The sequence below is a fragment of the Podarcis melisellensis genome, assembly GCF_964234715.1.
Source record: "Podarcis melisellensis genome assembly, chromosome: Z".
NCBI lineage: Eukaryota > Metazoa > Chordata > Lepidosauria > Squamata > Lacertidae > Podarcis > Podarcis melisellensis.
Genome location: NC_138547.1, coordinates 22,682,178 through 22,700,644, shown reverse-complemented (window position 1 = coordinate 22,700,644; position 18,467 = coordinate 22,682,178). Strand labels below are relative to the sequence as shown.

Here is an 18,467-nt window from a genome sequence, read left to right as displayed (position 1 = left end):
TTCAGAAGCTCCTCTTTTCTTTTTCATAACCTGTAACAGTCAAGTAGATCTACAGCAGAGGTGGGAAACTTGTAGGCCTTCAGAAGTTGGACTCCCAACACCTGTTAGTCCCAGCCAGCATGGCCAATGATGGGAGCTGTGGTCCCAGTAACATATGGAAGGCTGCAGGCTTACCCATCTCTGATCTATAGTAACATGCCCAAGTAGTGGAAGAGGAAGTGCCTTGAACATTTCAGATGTACAGAGCTGTATACATAAAGCTATGGAATTTCATTGGCAAACCCAAGCCAAACGCTGTCACTGATTTTATGCTGTTGTTCCCTACAAGGTTTAAAGCCATTTTGTATGGTATAGGAGAGGTGGTAGAATTCCATAGGTGAGGAGTGTCCTACATATGTTCCAAATTATAAGTAACAAAGCTTTCCGCATGTACTAAACTAGAACCACAGGGGGTGGGCCACACTATCTCCTTGATGCACTATTTTACTACATGTACAGGTTTTTTTTTAATTTGGGAGAGCATTCATATATTGGATACTGCACACCTGCAGACTTCTGGTACAGTCCAGAAGTGTACCACCTTATTTTGTATATAATATGTATACTGGTTGTTCAATTTGCATCAGTATTGCAGAACTGGGAGGCTCTGCCCCACCCCAAACTGTGGAATGTATTATAGATATCCTATGTTAAGTCACACTTGAAACTGACCCATTGAAAAACCCATTGATTTCAGTAGGTCTGTTCCTGAATATGACTAACACTGATAAATTCAAAAATCCATTTTCTTGTCCTGATTTAAGATTCAGAACTCTACATGCTCAACTGTGAATATTGCATTTTAGTGTCCTGACAATGACTGATCACTTTCACTTGAAAACACTAGAATTGAGCAATAAGGGGAAGGGGTCAGTGGGTTGATACATGGTGTAAATAATTATACCATTTTAGTAAACAACTGCATTAAAATATGTTCACATTCTTTAACCTTGTGAATTTTTTGTTTATAATTATTTGTAACTCATGAAACTTGTTAAACTGTATGCATTTTAATTAAGTCCTCAATACTTCTATTCAGTTTACGAATTAACAGCCACTTTTTAAATAGGATGATCTCATGCCTTGAAGTTTTTAAAATAAAAAAACTAATTAAGCTTTGTGTCTGTGACTTCCTGCATTGCCCTATGTCTCCTTCAGCCAACATATGGATGCTAGGTATTTCCACTGTGAATTGCTTTTGGAAATAATTTACTGGTGAACCATTTTTTTGCGATGAGAGCTTTTCTGTTGCTTTGGTTTCTTTATAGAATCCAACCAGACAACAGTCCGTAAACAGGCTGTGTTCACAAGTGCTGCATCCATGTATACGGTACTTAATATGCACTAAGGGGAAAGTCAACTTGCAGTCTTAACATAGCCCTGAAGCAACTGCCCCCTGGTGGTCAGACTGTTTATTTTTGTACATTTCTATTCTGCCTATCTTCTATCAAAGCTCAGTGAACGTGTGGTTCCTAGGCAGCCTCCCATTCAAGTATTGGCCAGACCTGGATCTCCTTGAGCAGTAGCTTCATGTGCCTTCAGGTCATGCCCTAATCTACCTCTTGAATAAAATGTTTTAGTCTTTCCATCCATAATATTGAGATCATTCATTGATCCATACAAGGGATAACCTTATTTTTCAGGGTTGTCAACCAGAACTTTGAAGTCTGATCAGCCACAAGGTGAGGTGTTGGGATTGTTCTGGCCTCCAGACTAATGCTTGGAGGATATAGAGGCCCTTGAAAACTGATGGTGACTCTGGTGAACTGGGTTCACGTCTCCGCTCCTCCACATGCAGCTGCTGGGTGACCTTGGGCCAGTTACACTTCTCTGAAGTCTCTCAGCCTCACTCAGCTCACAGAGTGTTTATTGTGGGGGAGGAAGGGAAAGCAGATTGTTAGCTGCTTTGAGACTCCTTATGGTAGTGATAAAGCGGGATATCAAATCCAAATGCTGCTGCTTCTTCCTCCTCCTCCTCTTCCTCTCAGTCATTTCTGAATGCTTGCTTTAACCTTGACATTGAAGACCTAAAAATGGCTGTGCTTAGTCAAGTCAGACCAAAGGCCAAATTAGCCTAACAGTCAAACTTTCCTGGCCATCTATATGGAGCACAACTAATACAAATTTGCTGCTGTGGGATGTAGTAGGTATAGGAGGGGTAGACACTGGATGTGTCCACCTTTGATTCCCCACCCTGCATTCAGCTCTCAGCTCTGGCTCCTAGAAGCTGTCAGCATGCTACAGTGGCCATACCATAGGAAATAATTTCAGCTGGCCAGCTAAGCCAGGTGAGGGTAGCCAATGGGTCTCAAACCCTCAGAAAGTTAGGAACTACCCCTGCATGCAAAGACAGGCTCCAGCAGATTGAACGGACCCAGTAGTGGGTCCAACATTCAAGGAGGCGGTTTCTGCATCTGCTGCAGATGGAAGTGAGGGGCAGATGGGGCTCATCAGCCTGGGAAGGTAGCCCATCTAGGAAAAGGAAAACTCTAATCCTAAACCTCCACTGCCATACGGCTATACTCATTTGTGAAAAGGCTTCAGGAGTGCACCCAAGGAAAAATCAATACCCGCTGCCTTGCAGGACATTTTGGGAGAAGAAAAGGCTAAGCAGTAAACCCTACACAAACCTGTCCCTAAGGTGGTTGGATGGCGCCTTGTACACTTCCTTCCAGCAACTCCTCCAACAAAGCTGGTGCCAAACATATTGATTTGCTTTTCTTTGGACTACATCAGTGAGGCCGAGAGGGTGGTCTTGTCATCTGGGAAGCCCAGACCTCCACACACTGCCCAGGCTTGGTCACTGCTCTGGAGAGGTCACTTAGGTACTAACACCATGGTTTGACTTCACCCCTGGGAGCACACTCCACTATCTTGAGATTGATGCCCACAACAACCATTGCTGTATAAAACTACTTTAGCCTATTTTAATTTGGAACACAGTTTCTGCAATGTAGTTTCCTTCATTTATATCCTGGCGTAAGGCAACAAAAATGGTGTTCTATCACGTACAGCAACCCTGTGAGGTAGGTTAGGCTGATACTGATGGGCTGAAGGTTCATGGCTAAGTGGGACCTTGAATCTTCTCCCGTCCTAGCCTGACGGAACCTCTATAAAACACACTGGTATCAAGCAAGTGCTTGTGATTCTACTGATACTAAATGGAAAGGCTTTCCCACAATTACTACTTTTTTTGTGTATAAGGCATTTTCTTAATGGGCGGTTGTCTTGTACATGGGTGATCAACAACTTCGGCAACCCAAAAATACTGATTTGGGGTTAAAAAAAAAAAGAGGCCGTCTTATACATGGAAAAATATGATATTTAAAACATTTCTACACCACCTGCCTGGTTTTCCAATGACATTATTTTAGACTGTAAAAGCCCTTGGTATAATGACCAGTCAAATCTGCACCATTGGCATAGATTGCACAATACTAATCTTGTCCTGCGTGTTCCCAGTAGCTGGCCATTCATGATTTTTTCAGGCATTATGCTCCTAATTCTTGATGAGATAATGTTGTATTTGTGTGTGCAATATCAGGCTGGCATGTAATGAGAAGGGTATGTTTACTATGCAGGGTAAGGATAAGTTATACTGAAGGCTCTTCCCCTTTTAGGAAAATGCTGAGTATTTTTATTTCAGCACCTGAAAGATCAGCATATAACGTGGGCACAAAACAGCCTAGACAGATAGGGCTGGACAGATGTTACAAAGCTTGCTCAGTCTACTTGTGGCAGACAGGGATATCAAAGGAGATCTTGCATTGCGCACAAGTGTTGGGAGTTACGTGATTTGGTTGCTTGGTGGCTGCAGTCATACAGGCTGGTGCCATACTGAGTGTGCTTAATTTCAACTTTACTGTACATAACAGTACATTATTAATCTAAAGCTCCTTGCCCAGAGCAGGGGGGCTTCTGCCTTGTCACTGATACAAGGCTGGCTCCAAACTTTTGTGTGGCCTTTGCCAAGATAGCTGCCTTCCCTCTGGCTGTGAGCATAGCAGGCTGGCTAACATTTATTTCATTTATGAATCATTTCCTAAGGAACATCCATCACAAAGTAATTTACAATGCAATAAAAACATAATTGAATTGCACGCAAAAGAACTGCAACAACTATTACACACACATATATATTCAATTTCAAATCCAATACCAATATTCATTTAGAAGTGACTGTTAAGAAAGGAACATCGGCAACAGGTGTGGAAAGAACAAATAAAGTCTGTATCTGATATTTAAAGGGAGTGGGTTCCAAAGAGCCCCCCCCCCACTGAAGGCCTGATTCTGGCCTATTCAATACTGCCTACCTACACTGACTGTGGCTCTCCTGGGCTTCAGGTAAGAGGCTTTCCTAGCTGGAGATGCCAAGGATTGAACCTGGGACCTTTGGTATGCAATGCTGGTGATCTTCCACAGCGTGAAGCTTCCAGAAGGGCACCACTGAGACTCCTAGCATGTGTGTGTGTGTGCCAAACTGGATCTTTGACCCAGGCAAAAATGAGCCTAGTTTTACCCCTGCAATAATGAACTTGCATTCAAGTTCTGCTTATCTGTACCTGTTTTGTCTTTTAAAGAGAAGGCTACCCACTTCTTTTCAATAACATATACAACTATTCATGTATGTAAACTGGAAGACAAAAAGACAAGGCATACCAATGCAGCAGAATGAGGCAGGGGACGGTTGGCAGGCTGTGCTACTTCAGCCAGCAGGAGGTGAGGCATACCAATGTTGAATGTTCCCCTATGGTTTCAAAATGAAACACACACACACTCACACACTAGTCCCAAACCAGCAATGCAAGTAGAAAACCCATCACAGAAGCTGTTTCTGGCATAGCATTCTCCTTTCTGTGCATATTTTCTTCTTGCAATGTTTGTGTGTTTGTTTTATGTATACAGTGGTACCTCGGGTAAGTACTTAATTCATTCCGGAGGTCCATACTTAACCTGAAACTGTTCTTAACCTGAAGCACCACTTTAGCTAATGGGCCCCCCCGCTGCCGCCGCACTGCTGAAGCACAATTTCTGTTCTCATCCAGAAGCAAAGTTCTTAAGCTGAAGCACTATTTCTGGGTTAGCGGAGTCTGTAACCTGAAGCGTATGTAACCTGAAGCGTATGTAACCCAAGGCACCACTGTAAACTAGATGGGCACATCAGCTGGGCAGCCAGATTAGCTGTGTGTTTCCCAGCTGCACAACCAGCCATTTACAGAGTCAGTGAGCTTCATTAATGTGTGAGCTCGAAATTCCAGATCCCCCTCCAATCCGATGCCAAAGTTTAGTGCTAAACCATTTGCACAACTTTTGCATTAGTTTGCAGTCAGTCAGACAAGGTTGGGTTTTGGGGTGTCCCTGCGGCCCCCAGTCTGAGTGTCAATTACTCAGTTTAGGAGGCAGCACAAAATGTGGGGTTTGCGGCACAAAACGTTGGCACCTGTTTGGAGTCAATTAGACAAGGTTGGATTTTTTGGCATTACAGCGCCAAATTATAGCACCACTACTTTGGCACCAGTTTGGAATCAATCGTCAAGGTTGGGTTTTGGGACATTTACTTGCAACCCCAGTTTGAGTGTCAGTTATTCAGTTTGAGGGGCGGCACAAAACGGGTTCACGACACAAATTAGCACTGAACTTAGGCATCATTGGGGGGGGGGAATCTGGAATTTCGGGGTCACACGTTAATGAAGCTGAGCCAGCGTACTGCAGCAGCTGCCACATTGCGCTGGGAATAGAAAGACCCTGCTCCAAATTTCCCGCCTGCCAGGGGCGCTTTAAGCAAGATTTATTTTTCACTCTCTGCCTTCTGAACTGGAAAAGCGGGGCTGACACTGGATAACCTTCCTGGGGCTGTTGTATGAGAAGCACCTTGATCGTTGACTGGTTCAAAAGCCCCATATAAATTCTAAAGATTAAAAGAGCCATAGGTCCGCGAACGCATACACTTCGCTTCATCATGTCCTCATGGAGGAACGCGGCGGTGCATATACAGTACCTTGGGTTAAGTACTTAATTCGTTCCGGAGGTCCGTTCTTAACCTGAAACTGTTCTTAACCTGAAGCACCACTTTAGACTATGGGGCCTCCTGCTGCCGCCGCGCCCAATGGAGCACGATTTCTGTTCTCATCCTGAAGCAAAGTTCTTAACCTGAAGCACTATTTCTGGGTTAGCGGAGTCTGTAACCTGAAGCGTATGTAACCCGAGGTACATATAACGCTCTTATAACGGGTTAGTTTAACTTCTGTTTTGCTAGTAAAACTGAATTTACTGGGCCATGAAACTATGCTTGTTTAAAAAGCGTGTCACCAGCTTGAAAAGTTTGGAAAGCTCTGACTTCAGAGAGCAGTAGCCTGTCACGCTACTTTTCCTTTCTTACGGGACCATCTTTTCCCATGCAAATCCACCTACCCAGCAACCAGCCTTCTTGGGAGGAAACGCGCTTGTGATCAGACTCACTAGCCCCGGGTTATCTTAAATTTTAATTTCGTTTGAAAAGCTGGCCCAAGTCAAGTAGAGATATTCCCGGCTGGGCGCTAGGACCTGGCCGCTCCTCCCGTAACAGCAGCCGCAACCACCTCTCTGTCTCCGCTGCTCCGACGTTGAGAGGTGTCCCCCCCCCCCACTTTTTCCCACCCGCTCTCCTTCCGGGGTTAGAAGCCCAAGAAAGGGCGATGGATGGCGGCACTTTGGCCCAGCAGCCCCGGTGGGGGGGCTACTGCTCCAATAGCTCCACGCGAAGGATAGAGCCGGTTGAGGCGCACCTCCCTCTCTGAATCCCCCCCTGCAGCGCTTGCTGAGAGGCCTCGCTCGCTGGATCCCTTCCTTCCCTTCTTGTGCAACCTCTTCCCGGCCCGCTTCCCTTCCTGGGCTCCGCAGCCAAGTGCCTCCGGCTCCGCCATGGCAACGAATCTGGGAAGCAGTGCCATGCAGACGGAGGACGAGGAGCACTGGCTCTACGGAGGTAGGCAGGCAGCCCCGACCCCATCCTTCCCATTTTTTCCTTTCTGTTTCTTGCTGCTCTGGAGGGCGGGAAAGGAGCGCGCGCGCGCGGTGGAACGAAGGAGGATGCCATGCCGACCTAGCAGCCCCTTTGCAAACTTCTACCCGCCGCGCCGCGTTCAATTCTCCTCCGGCCCCTCCCACACCGCCCCTTTGGGCCGGAGATCTGAGACTGCTGCCTGGAGAGTAGAGCCGCTGCGCCGCCGCCAGGGTGCAGCACGTGGCAAAACCCACCGGTCCGCAGGCTCCCGACGCCGCTGCCCTACCTGCTCTAAGGAAGGAGAGGAAAAGAAGGAGGCGGCGGCGGCGGGGGCGTCTGCCTAGGGTCGCTTTGGACTTCAACTCGGAGGGAGAGCATCTTTCCCTCGATATCAGGTTCCCTCACGGAGTCGTAGGTAGCTTCCCGCCGTGTAGTAACTATTTAATGCCTGACTCGCATCCTCAGGGCACTGCAGAGCGTCACAATCAAGAATTATAATATTTTTTAAAGAAATAGAGGTCTCGTTCCCCGAGGAGCTTGCACATTTGTTACAGGGCGATCCTGGAAGTAAGCCGGGCAGAGTTCAGTGGGACTTAGACTCCCAGGTAAGGCTGAGTACAGGGGATGCAACTTCATTCGTTTAAAGTTCCCAGTATTCAGCCAAAGCTCTTGCAGCACCTTGCAAACCAAAATAGCAAATTAGTAAGGCTTTAAAATAACAGGAGCTGTAATGGCTTTTGTATGCTGCCCCATAATGCAAAGTTTCATGGGTGTATTACAATTGACAAGTAAGTAACCAGTTTAAGTATCAAATATGTCCTAAAACTTTAAAATCAAAGGCAACATAAACACACATAACCCTCAAATTCACTGCACCCCCCAAAGTTAAAACATAGGTTTAAAAACTGATAGATCCAGACCACATTGATTTAAAAGGCCCAGTTTTTTAAAATCAACTTGGTTCCAAGTTGTTCAGGGTTTTAAAGGTTAGACCTTGCACTTTAAATTGGGCATGGGAAGGCACCCCTGAAAGCAGCAGGGTGGGTTAAATTAGATTAAGAAGACAGAGACTGAAGGAGATGGGACCTGTGTTCAAATCCTGCTTGAGGGTTTCCTTTTCGGGCATCTGAGTAGCCACAGTGAGAACAGGATGTTGGACTAGATGAGCCATTGGCCTCATCCAGCAGGCACTGCTTATGGTATTGGTAGAATCATAGAATTGTAGAGTTAGAGTTACAAGCTTGGTGGATCTTTTCCATTTTAAAAAAAGGAAAAGTTTCATCAGACGTGACTTGTTTTTGAGAAACTCATGCTGGGTTTCTTTTCCAAGTGCTCACAGACTGTTGAATTATCTATTCTAGGATCTTTCCTGGCATTGGTGTCAAGCTCACTGGTTGGTAGTTACATGGGTCTCCCCCCCCCTTTTGAAAACGGGGACAACATTTGCCTGCCTCCTGTCTGCAGGGACCTCAGCTCCAAGAATTCTCAAAGATTACTGTGTAGACAAAGGTTCTGATATTGCATCCACAAGCTCCTTTAGTACCCTTGGGTGCAGCTCAACAGGCCCTGAAGATTTGAATTTAAAGCAGCTAGGTGTTCCCTTACCACCTTTTTTTCTATCATGGGCTGCAGCTCCCTCCTTGCATCATTTATTATGTTATCACCAGGTTGTGTATCACCAGGTTGCTATATAACTGGGGGGGGGGCAGGGAGGGACAGCCCCCCAGCAAAATGCCTGCCCCCCCAACAAAAATTCTAGCTACGCCCATGTTGAGTACTGCTTTTCCATTTGGGTGAAAACGGGCAAAGCAGGTGTCGAGCCGTTCCACTTTCTCTGTCACTCAATAGTATTGCTCCATCTTCTCCACTAGGGGGCTTACTAGTTGCTTGTTCTGCTTCTTGCTTTGAACAAAGCAGAATAAATCTTTTAAAGTTATTTTTAACCTCTTTCCTTCTGAGCTTTGGCTTGCCTGCCTGCCTTCCTCCCTGCAACCGTTGACTACTCATGTATATTCCTCATTTGTGATTTTCACTTTCCTTCATTTCTTATACTTTTCCTTCTTAAATCTCAGCTCATCTCTGAGCCGGTTTCTTTAAATGCCTCCCACTTTTTTCCTTCTTGTTGGGATTGTCTGCATTTGTGCCTTCACCTTTAAGATATGCAATAACAGATGAATTGAGCTATACATCAGAAAAAGCCTGTATAAGCAGAAGGGTCTGAAGCAAAGTACTGATGACCCCTGCTTAATATTAACAGCCAAGGAGTTGGACAGCCTAGGTGATCGTGTACCAAAGACTTTCCCTTGTATCCAGTGCGCTGCATGCTGTCAGTGCAAGGATTCCATCACTAAATAGATGTGAGAGTGAGTTATGCTGTGCAAGAAGGAATCCTTGCACCAGCAGGACACTTACTTTGCACAGCATTGAATATGAGTCCCTATTTCTCATAGAAGGTGAACGTCATGTTCAGGGGATGTATGCTAAGAGAAGGCAGTAGGTGAACATTCTTGTCTGGAGGCTTAGTAAGGGCAGCCAGCTAGGCAGAGTGGCATTCTTGAAACTCCCCACTGGCTCTGTATTCCTGCAGGTTTAGACACCACTAATGGGGAAGGAAAAAGTTAGACAGCAGGATTTCTATATGACCAACTGGGAGCTTTTAATGGTATGCAACAGGTGCTGCGGTGGCCAAAGCGAAGATAAAAGAGTCATGGTAGCCAAGAGAAAGCAAAAGGGATGATAGGAGTTTCTGTGTGCCCTAGAGCGAGGGACAGCCCTGGGAAATGAAAGTGAGGCAAAGCATGAAGCGAATCCAGAGTTAGTGCTGCTTCTTTGTGTTTCCGGACACATCTCCCCTCCATTGGGCAGGGTGTCTCATTAGCATACTACAGAGGCAATTATTATTCTTTTGTACTGAATTTTTCAAAGGGGAAAAGTGACATAAGCATGTTGCATGATTTGTTAGGGAGGAATGTATGCAAATGTAGCGGAATGTTCTCTCTCTCTCTAAAAGATTCTGAAGCTTTGATAAAAGTTACCTCCTCTTGATATATTTGCAGTTGATATTGGTAATCAAAATGATGGACCAATTCCTGGGTAAATTTTACTTTATTTTTGCAATTCAGAGTCAAATGCATTTTTTTGGGGGGGGGCAGTTGCAGTACATTTGCCAGGATGGCTTACATACTGTTACCAGCCACCCCTTTGGAATGAGATACATCGGAGACTGTAGTATCTTTTAGAAATATGGTTTATTTATACATATTTACACCTGAGTTTAGGTGGAGGGAGTGCAGAAAATTACATCCCTGTAGTGTATCTTGTTGCTCATCTCATAGCTTCAGAAAGCTTTGGTCCAGAGCAGAAGCCAGGCATGACCCCCGGTCTCTTGGTTCAGCCTCCTCCAGCCAACACCACATGGAGTTCTACTCCTCCATACTTCTTTCCCAAAACCTTGCTCAAAAACCTCTGTATAAAAGGACACCCCACCCCCCTGTATGGACATCACACCTCCTGTAACCCTGGCAACCTCCCCTACTCAACATTGCTAGTGTCTTTTGCTAACTAACACACAGCTGCATGGGAGAATAGAAAATGGAAAACAGTATGTATGTATGTATGTACTGTATGTATGTATGTATGTATGTATGTATGTATTTGGTCTTTTTTGCTGATTGTGGTTACCAATCACTACTCTGTTGCCTTGCCAGACTGGCTGATCATTGTGACTGAGATGTGTTTTGAGAAGGAGCCAACATAGGTTCTAGTCTGTGTGTGCGTGTTCTGTGTTTATCAGGGACACAGGATCTCATCCTTTAAAAGACATTCCCAAGGAGAAAAAGATTGTCAGTGATGAAGAATGAGAATTATTACAGCAAGTAAGTAGTACGGTATAATCAAGCTGACATCTCTACTCCAGTGCTCCTCTGTTGTTTAGATCTCCCAACTCCCATCAGCCCCGGACAACAACATACAGGTGTGCTACCCGGGGCTGATGGGACTTGGAGTCCAAAACATCTGGAAGGCACCAGGTTGGAGATGGCTGGCTTAGAAGAATGGTTTAGCTCTTTGCCAAGCTTAACAGAAGTAGAGGAGACCCAGAATGGTTGGGCAGTTGTTCAGTTTGCTGGCAAAATACAGTCAACTATCTCATAAAGGTAGAGTGCTTTTGCATTGCATTGCATTTGTTTATTTAAATCAGGGGGTTGGGGAACCTCAGGGCAGAGGCCCAAATGCAGCCCTCTAAGCCTCCATACTCTCCCTAGCCCATATCTCTTGCCTAGCTACAAACACACATCAGCTTACCAACCATGCTTTGCCCTTTATTGCTTCTTCCTGGCTGGGATGGGTTCTTGAACTTTGATTAATGCCTCTTGCTTGCCTCGATGGAGAATATAGAGCGGTGAGTGTGTATAGAAAGTAGCAAATGGTAAAAAAATAATAATCTGCATTTGTTGCTATTCCTCCGGTCACCCGGAAGTAAATGTGGCTTTTCGATCAAAAAGGACTCTCTTTCCTAGATTTGAATCAACAGATAAATAAATAGCTGCCCATCTTCTCAACTCACTCATCATCCATGATTGCTGGCACAAATAAATTAAAATAAATTACATACTTACAGCACAAGTAACCGAGAAGGAAGGGGGATGGCACCTTTTGAGCATTCCTATTTTAAAGTTTTATGTAACTAACTAAAAAAAAAAAGCCTCTGAATGTTTATTTCTCAGGCTTAAGGCTGCATTCCTAACCTCACTTCCATAGGAGTGATTCCCCATTGAGTTACAGGAGAGTTACTTTTTGTAGGCATGGTTGAGATTTCACTGTGAACAAAGTCCAACAGGGCTTAAAAGTAATGTCATGCCTAACTTATCAAATTTATTGCAATTGAAGTTGAGCTAACTTTATTGGAAACAAGCTAACTTGTGCTGCTGCTTAGGTATGTATTTTTAAAAACTGTCTTCTCATTGTGCATGTCTTCTGTCTCCTTCCTAGACCCTTTCAGGTAGAGAAGACAACGAGGAAGACAGTGATAGTGACAGTGACGACTACATCCAAGTAATGATTGGCAATATCACAACAAGAAGGCCATCTTTCATGTACGTCTGCAGGTATCAGAATTCTGCTCTTGGTTTTATCTGTGGTTTTGTTTTCTGCTATATTTAGAAAGGAAAGGGGAAGAAAGGGGAAGAAAGACTAAATAGAGTTGTATAGCAAAAATTAAAAGATTTACCGGTAGTAGTGGACCTTGGTCTGAAAAGTTGGAAGACTCCTGCCATGAGAATACCATGGCTGATGGTATCAAAGCCAATGAGAGATCCAGCAAGAACTTAGCCACACTCGCCCCATCCATTTACTGATAGAGGTCAAACATCAGGGTGACCAAGATGAATTCTGTCCCAAACCCAGGTCTGACCCTAGATTGGAACAGGTAATGGGAACCTTTAGCTCTTCAGATGGAGCTGAACTAGAACTCCTATCATTCCTAGCAAGTATGAAAGTCATAGTTCAGTGTGTATGTGTATACACAGGAAACTTTTGACAAATAAGAGACTGGGACAGGAATTTATCTCATCAGATAAAGTTAAGAAAAGAGGTGTGGTGATTTATGCAAAAGAAAAATTGGCTCCAAAAATGATATTTAAAGATGAACAAGGAAGATACCTGGCAATTGAAATTCAAATTCAAGGAGAAAAAGTTTTGATAGTAGGAGTTTATGCACCAAATGAAGGGAAGGCCGAATTTTTTAAGAAATTGCATGAGACTTTAATGGATTTCTTAGACTACAAAATCGTAATGATGGGAGATATGAATGGAGTTGTCTCCACAAACAATGGATAAAGCACAGAGACAAGTGATCTCTAAGGAAGGAAGATTACCAAAGACCTTTTTTGAAATGACTGAAACTATGGACCTTATTGATATTTGGAGAACAAGGAACCCTCTCGAGAGAGAGGGAACTTTTTTCTCTGAAGCAAAAATGACATGGACAAGAATTGACCAAATTTGGGTTACTAGTAGTCTGGCGCCAAGAATTAAAAAAACAGAAATCTGCCCCAAAACCTGCTCCGGCCATAACGCGGTAAAGATGGAGATGAAATTGACAACAACTGGATCCTTTAGATGAAGAATGAATGACACCCTATTCAGAGATGAAGAGATTTATAAGAAGGCCCAAAAAACATTGAAAGATTACTTTGAGATAAATCTGAGAACAGAAGTGGAGAAAAGAACAATTTGGGACGCTAGCAAGGCCGTGATGCGTGGTTTCCTAATTCAACAGAACTCCATAAAGAGGAAAAAACAAAATGAGAAGAAAGAAAAAATCTTGGAAAAAATGAAAGGAGAAAAGAAATTGAGATCTAAACCAAAGTCTCAAGAGATTTTGAGAGAAATAAAGTATTATCAGATGCAATATATGGAATTGATGAATCAAGAAATAGAATGGAAAATAAAGCAAATTAGACAAAAAACATTTGAATCGGCAGACAAATGTGGGAAACTTCTGTCATGGCAACTGAAAAAGAGGCAAAAATTGAACACTGTGACATGTCTTGAAGTGGATGGAAAAATCATTCACAAGCCGAATGAGATAAGTAATTGTTTCCAAAGTTTTTTAAAGAAATTGTATGCACAAGGGCCAGTAAATGAACAAGAAATAGAAGAATTTATTAAAAAATATGGATTACCAAAAATTTCAGAACAAAGCAAAATGATCCAGAATGAGAAAATTAAAGAACAAGAAATAGAGGGTGCCATTCAGAACATGCAACTGGGGAAATCACCAGGACCAGATGGCTTGACTGCTAGATACTACAAAGCGCTGAAGGAATGGTTAATACAACCACTGAAGGAAGTATGCAATGAAATTTTGGAGGGGAAAAAGGCTCCCGAATCGAGGAAAGAGGCATTTATCTCACTTATACCGAAAACAGAGACTGAAAAGAACCAGGTCAGGAACTACCGCCCTATATCTTTACTGAATGTGGATTACAAAATTTTTGCAGACATTTTGGCAAAAAGATTTAAGAGAGTGTTGTTAGGGGAGATTCACAAGGACCAGACAGGCTTTCTCCCAGGGAGACAGATGTCAGACTATGTGAGGAACATTATAGACATTTTGGAGTTACTAGAGGTGGACATTAATAGGAAAGCTGTTTTGATTTTTGTGGATGCGGAGAAAGCCTTCGACAACATTTGCTGGAGTTTTATGAAGAAGAATCTCCAAGGGATGGGGGTAGGCCAAGGTTTTGAAAACGGTATAGGTGCAATATATTCTAAACAAAAAGCAAAGCTAATTGTAAACAATGTGGTAACGGAGGAAATGCCAATAGAAAAAGGTACACGACAGGGATGCCCAATATCCCCTTTGCTTTTTATATCAGTCCTGGAGGTTTTGTTAAATATGATTAGAAGGGACCAGTTGGTTAAAGGTATTCAGGTCGGAGTCAAAAATTACAAGTTAAGGGCATTCGCAGATGACCTAGTGTTAACTTTGCAACAGCCAGACACTAGTACCAAAAGAGTACTAGAATTAATTGAGACATTTGGTCAAGTAGCAGGATTTAAACTGAACAAACAGAAAAAAAATTGTTGGAAAAAAATTTAACAATGGAAGAAAGAGAGAGATTTCAGAGTGAAACAGGGTTGGAAATAACAAAAAAAGGGAAATACCTGGGGGTGAACTTAACATCTAAGAATGTGAACTTATTTAAAGACAATTATGAAAAGTGTTGGACAGAAGTAAAGAAAGATCTAGAAATATGGTCTAGGCTGAGACTTTCCTTGTTAGGCCGAATTGCTGTCATTAAGATGAATGTATTGCCTAGAATGTTATTTTTGTTTCAGACGTTACAAATTTTGGACAAGATGGATTGCTTCAAGAAGTGGCAGAAAGACATATCTAAATTTGTCTGGCAGGGCAAAAAGCCCAGAATAAAATTTAAGATTTTAACTGATGCAAAAGATAGAGGGGGCTTTGCCCTGCCGGACTTAAGACTTTATTATGAATCAGCAGCTTTTTGCTGGTTGAAACACTGGCTACTTCTTGAAGGCACAGACATTTTGGATTTGGAAGGGTATGATAATAACTTTGGTTGGCATGCATATTTATGGTATGACAAGGTAAAGGTGTATAAAAGTTTCAAAAACCATATTGTCAGGAAAGCATTATACAATGTTTGGATTCGATATAAAGACTTGTTGGAAAGTAAAACTCCCAGGTGGTTGTCACCAATGGAAGCTAAGGTGGTGAAAAAACTTAATATGGATTCTAAATGGCCAAAATACTGTGAAATCCTAGAACAAGATGGTGAGAAGCTTAAACTTCAGAGTTATGAGAAATTAAAGTTCAAAGTTCGAGATTGGTTACATTACCATCAGATAAATGAGACATTTAAGCAGGACAGGAAAATAGGATTTCAGAAGGAGAGCTCAAAGTTAGAAATAGAATTGTTAGAACCCAATACTAAGAATTTGTCTAGAATGTATAACTTGCTGTTGAAATGGAATACACAGGATGAAACGGTGAAATCAGCTATGATTAAATGGGCACAGGATATCGGTCATGACATTATGTTTGCTGACTGGGAACAGTTATGGACCACTGGTGTTAAGTTTACGGCATGTAATGCCTTAAAAGAGAACATAATGGCCCTGAAAGAGAATATAATGAAAATGATCTATAGGTGGTACATGACCCCAGTCAAACTTGCAAAGATTTACCATCTGCCCAATAACAAATGTTGGAAATGTAATGAGGCTGAAGGTACCTTTTACCATCTTTGGTGGACCTGCCCAAAGATTAAGGCCTACTGGGAAATGATCTATAATGAAATTAAGAAAGTCCTTAAGTGGACATTTGTAAAGAAACCGGAGGCTTTTCTCTTGGGCATGGTCGGCCAATTGGTATCAAAGAAGGATAAGACATTCTTTATGTATGCAACTACAGCAGCAAGAATCCTGTTGGCAAAGTATTGGAAGATGCAAGAATTACCTACTCTGGAAGAATGGCAATCGAAGGTGATGGAATATATGGGACTGGCAGAGATGACCGGCAGAATCCGTGACCAGAGGAAAGAGACAGTGGAGGAGGACTGGGGGAAATTTAAAACATATCTAAAAAATTACTGTAAAATTGTGGACTGATAAGATGTTAAGGGGTAGGAAACAAAGAACCACAGCTGTAAATCTTAAACTTTAAGGAAATTCAAAAGGGACTTAACTAAAGACTGATTGATGAGTTGCTCGAAAAAATGGTAAAATAAGGATGTGGCGAAGGGAAGGCATGGGGAAGTCAATTTTTGTTGTCTGTTTTTGATGTTTGTGTCTGTTTTGTGTTGTCATTAATATGTGTAAAAACTAATAAAAATATTTTTTTAAAAAAAAATAAAAATAAAAGAGAACATAATGAAAATGATTTACAGGTCGTACATGACCCCAGTCAAGCTTGTAAAAATTTACCATTTGCCCAATAATAAATGCTGGAAATGTAATGAGACTGAAGGTACCTTTTACCACCTTTGGTGGACCTGCCCAAAGATTAAAGCCTTTTGGGAAATGATCTATAATGAAATTAAGAAAGTCCTTAAGTGGACGTTTCCTAAGAAACCTGAGGCTTTTCTTCTGGGCATGGTTGGCCAATTGGTGCCAAAGAAGGAAAGGACATTTTTTATGTATGCTACTACAGCAGCAAGAATTCTTCTGGCAAAGTATTGGAAGACGCAAGAACTACCTACTCTGGAAGAATGGCAGACAAAGGTGACGGACTTTATGGGATTGGCAGAGATGACCGGCAGAATCCGCGACCAGGGGAAAGAGACAGTGTAAGAGGACTGGAAGAAATTTAGAATATATCTAAAAAATTGTTGTAAAATTGAGGAGTGTTAAGATGTCAAGGGGTAAGAACTAGAGAATTACAGCTGTAACTAATAAGTTTAAGGAAAATTAATAGAAGGGAACTAGTAGATAAACTGACTAATGGGTTGCTAAAGAACTGTAAAACAAGGATGCAGCGAAAGGGAGGTATGGGGAAATCGGAGGAAAGAAGGTGTATGAAAACAACATTATGATTTAAATGTTTTGTATGTATTTGTTTTTTGTTTTGTTTGTGTGTTTTTATTATGTGTTAAAAAATGAATAAAAAATATTTTAAAAAAAGAAAGAAAGTCATAGTTCAGTAAGATCTGTAATGCAAAAGGTTCTCCACACCTGGTCTAGATAATCAGTTTCCTTCAGGACTCCCCGCAGCTGCATTGTCTCAACCTTCTCTAATATTTTGCCCAAAAGGAGAGGGAAATCTGTGACTTGATGATAGTTGTTAAATGCCATCAGGTCCAGGTTTTCCAGGAGTATCCACACCACTACATCAAACGAAGACACGCTCACCTGACCTTGAACCCACCCCTCTGACTAACTTTAGTAAGCCATGAAGCAAAATGAATTATAGCTGGAAGGGAAAAATTTGAAGCACACTTTGAGTACTCTCTGAATTTTCCCTTTGCAGGCCAGCTTAAATTCAAGATGGGCTACAAAGGAAACATCTTCCTTAGTAAGTGTGGCTTAAACTTAAGAGTATGCTCTTGAGTCTACCTTTGAAGTTTGAAGTTTAATCACCTGGTGTCAGGTGACTGACAAGTGGGTGGTCCTGCCCACCTGTCAAAGTGATCCACAGTGAGTGGGGAGCTGGATACAGTCCCCCACCCCAGCTTCAGTGCAAGTTTGAAGGGCTTGCTTGAACTGCAGTTGCCAGTTCAGACATCAACATGGTTTGGTGAAAATTAGGAAGTGTTTGATTAAGCTGGGCCTGCAAAGAAAGGAGGGAGGACATAAGCTCATCACCATTCACCATGGTTTGGACAATGCTCTTCATAACTGTTCAACTGGCTTTTAGTGAATGCCTTGTAATATGTCAGAACTAGGAAGTGATCAGACTTGCTACGTTTCTTGGCTGCCTTCTGCTTCTCTCCCTCACATCTTAGCCTGTCCATTTATTGTAGCTGCTCACTGAAGCCAAACCACAGTGCAATTCAGCAGAAGCTTGTTCCAGCTGTCTGATGCAGGCATGAAGGTAGCCAGGATTTTTGTTTGGGGGGCAGGCCTTTTGTTGGGGAGGGGGACAGAATCTCAGTTATATATTTTTATTGATTTCTGGGGGGCAGCTGGCTCTCTCTCTCTTGGCTATGCCCATGGATGCAGATGTGTTTTGGTCCTTTCTCTCTCCCTAGGGAGCGCCCCAGGAATATGAGTCTAAAAAACAACCAAGGTTATGAAGCAACCACAACTGGTACTGGTCTTCCTATTACTCCCACTGTGGCTTTTCCTCCTCTGAAGCAGTTAGTCAAGATGGGTCCTGTATAGCAGGGATGGAGAACCTCAGGCCTGCAGGCTGAATTCTGCCTGCCCTCCAGACCTTTCTGTTTGGCCCTTGGGACTTACTCCAAGCTACATTCCT

General features: G+C 42.8%; 1 protein-coding gene across 1 annotated transcript in view; it reads left to right on the top strand.

Moving 5' to 3' along the window:
* The first annotated feature begins 6,613 nt into the window (after nucleotides 1-6,613).
* LOC309361830 (uncharacterized protein) overlaps nucleotides 6,614-18,467 on the top strand; it is a 31,994-nt gene continuing 20,140 nt past the window's right edge. The window contains exons 1-4 of the mRNA XM_081897056.1: nucleotides 6,614-7,003; nucleotides 10,815-10,896; nucleotides 12,011-12,114; nucleotides 18,241-18,299. Coding sequence (XP_081753182.1) covers nucleotides 12,077-12,114; nucleotides 18,241-18,299 — 97 coding nt within the window. The 5' untranslated portion in view covers nucleotides 6,614-7,003; nucleotides 10,815-10,896; nucleotides 12,011-12,076. The remainder of the gene's footprint in view (nucleotides 7,004-10,814; nucleotides 10,897-12,010; nucleotides 12,115-18,240; nucleotides 18,300-18,467) is intronic.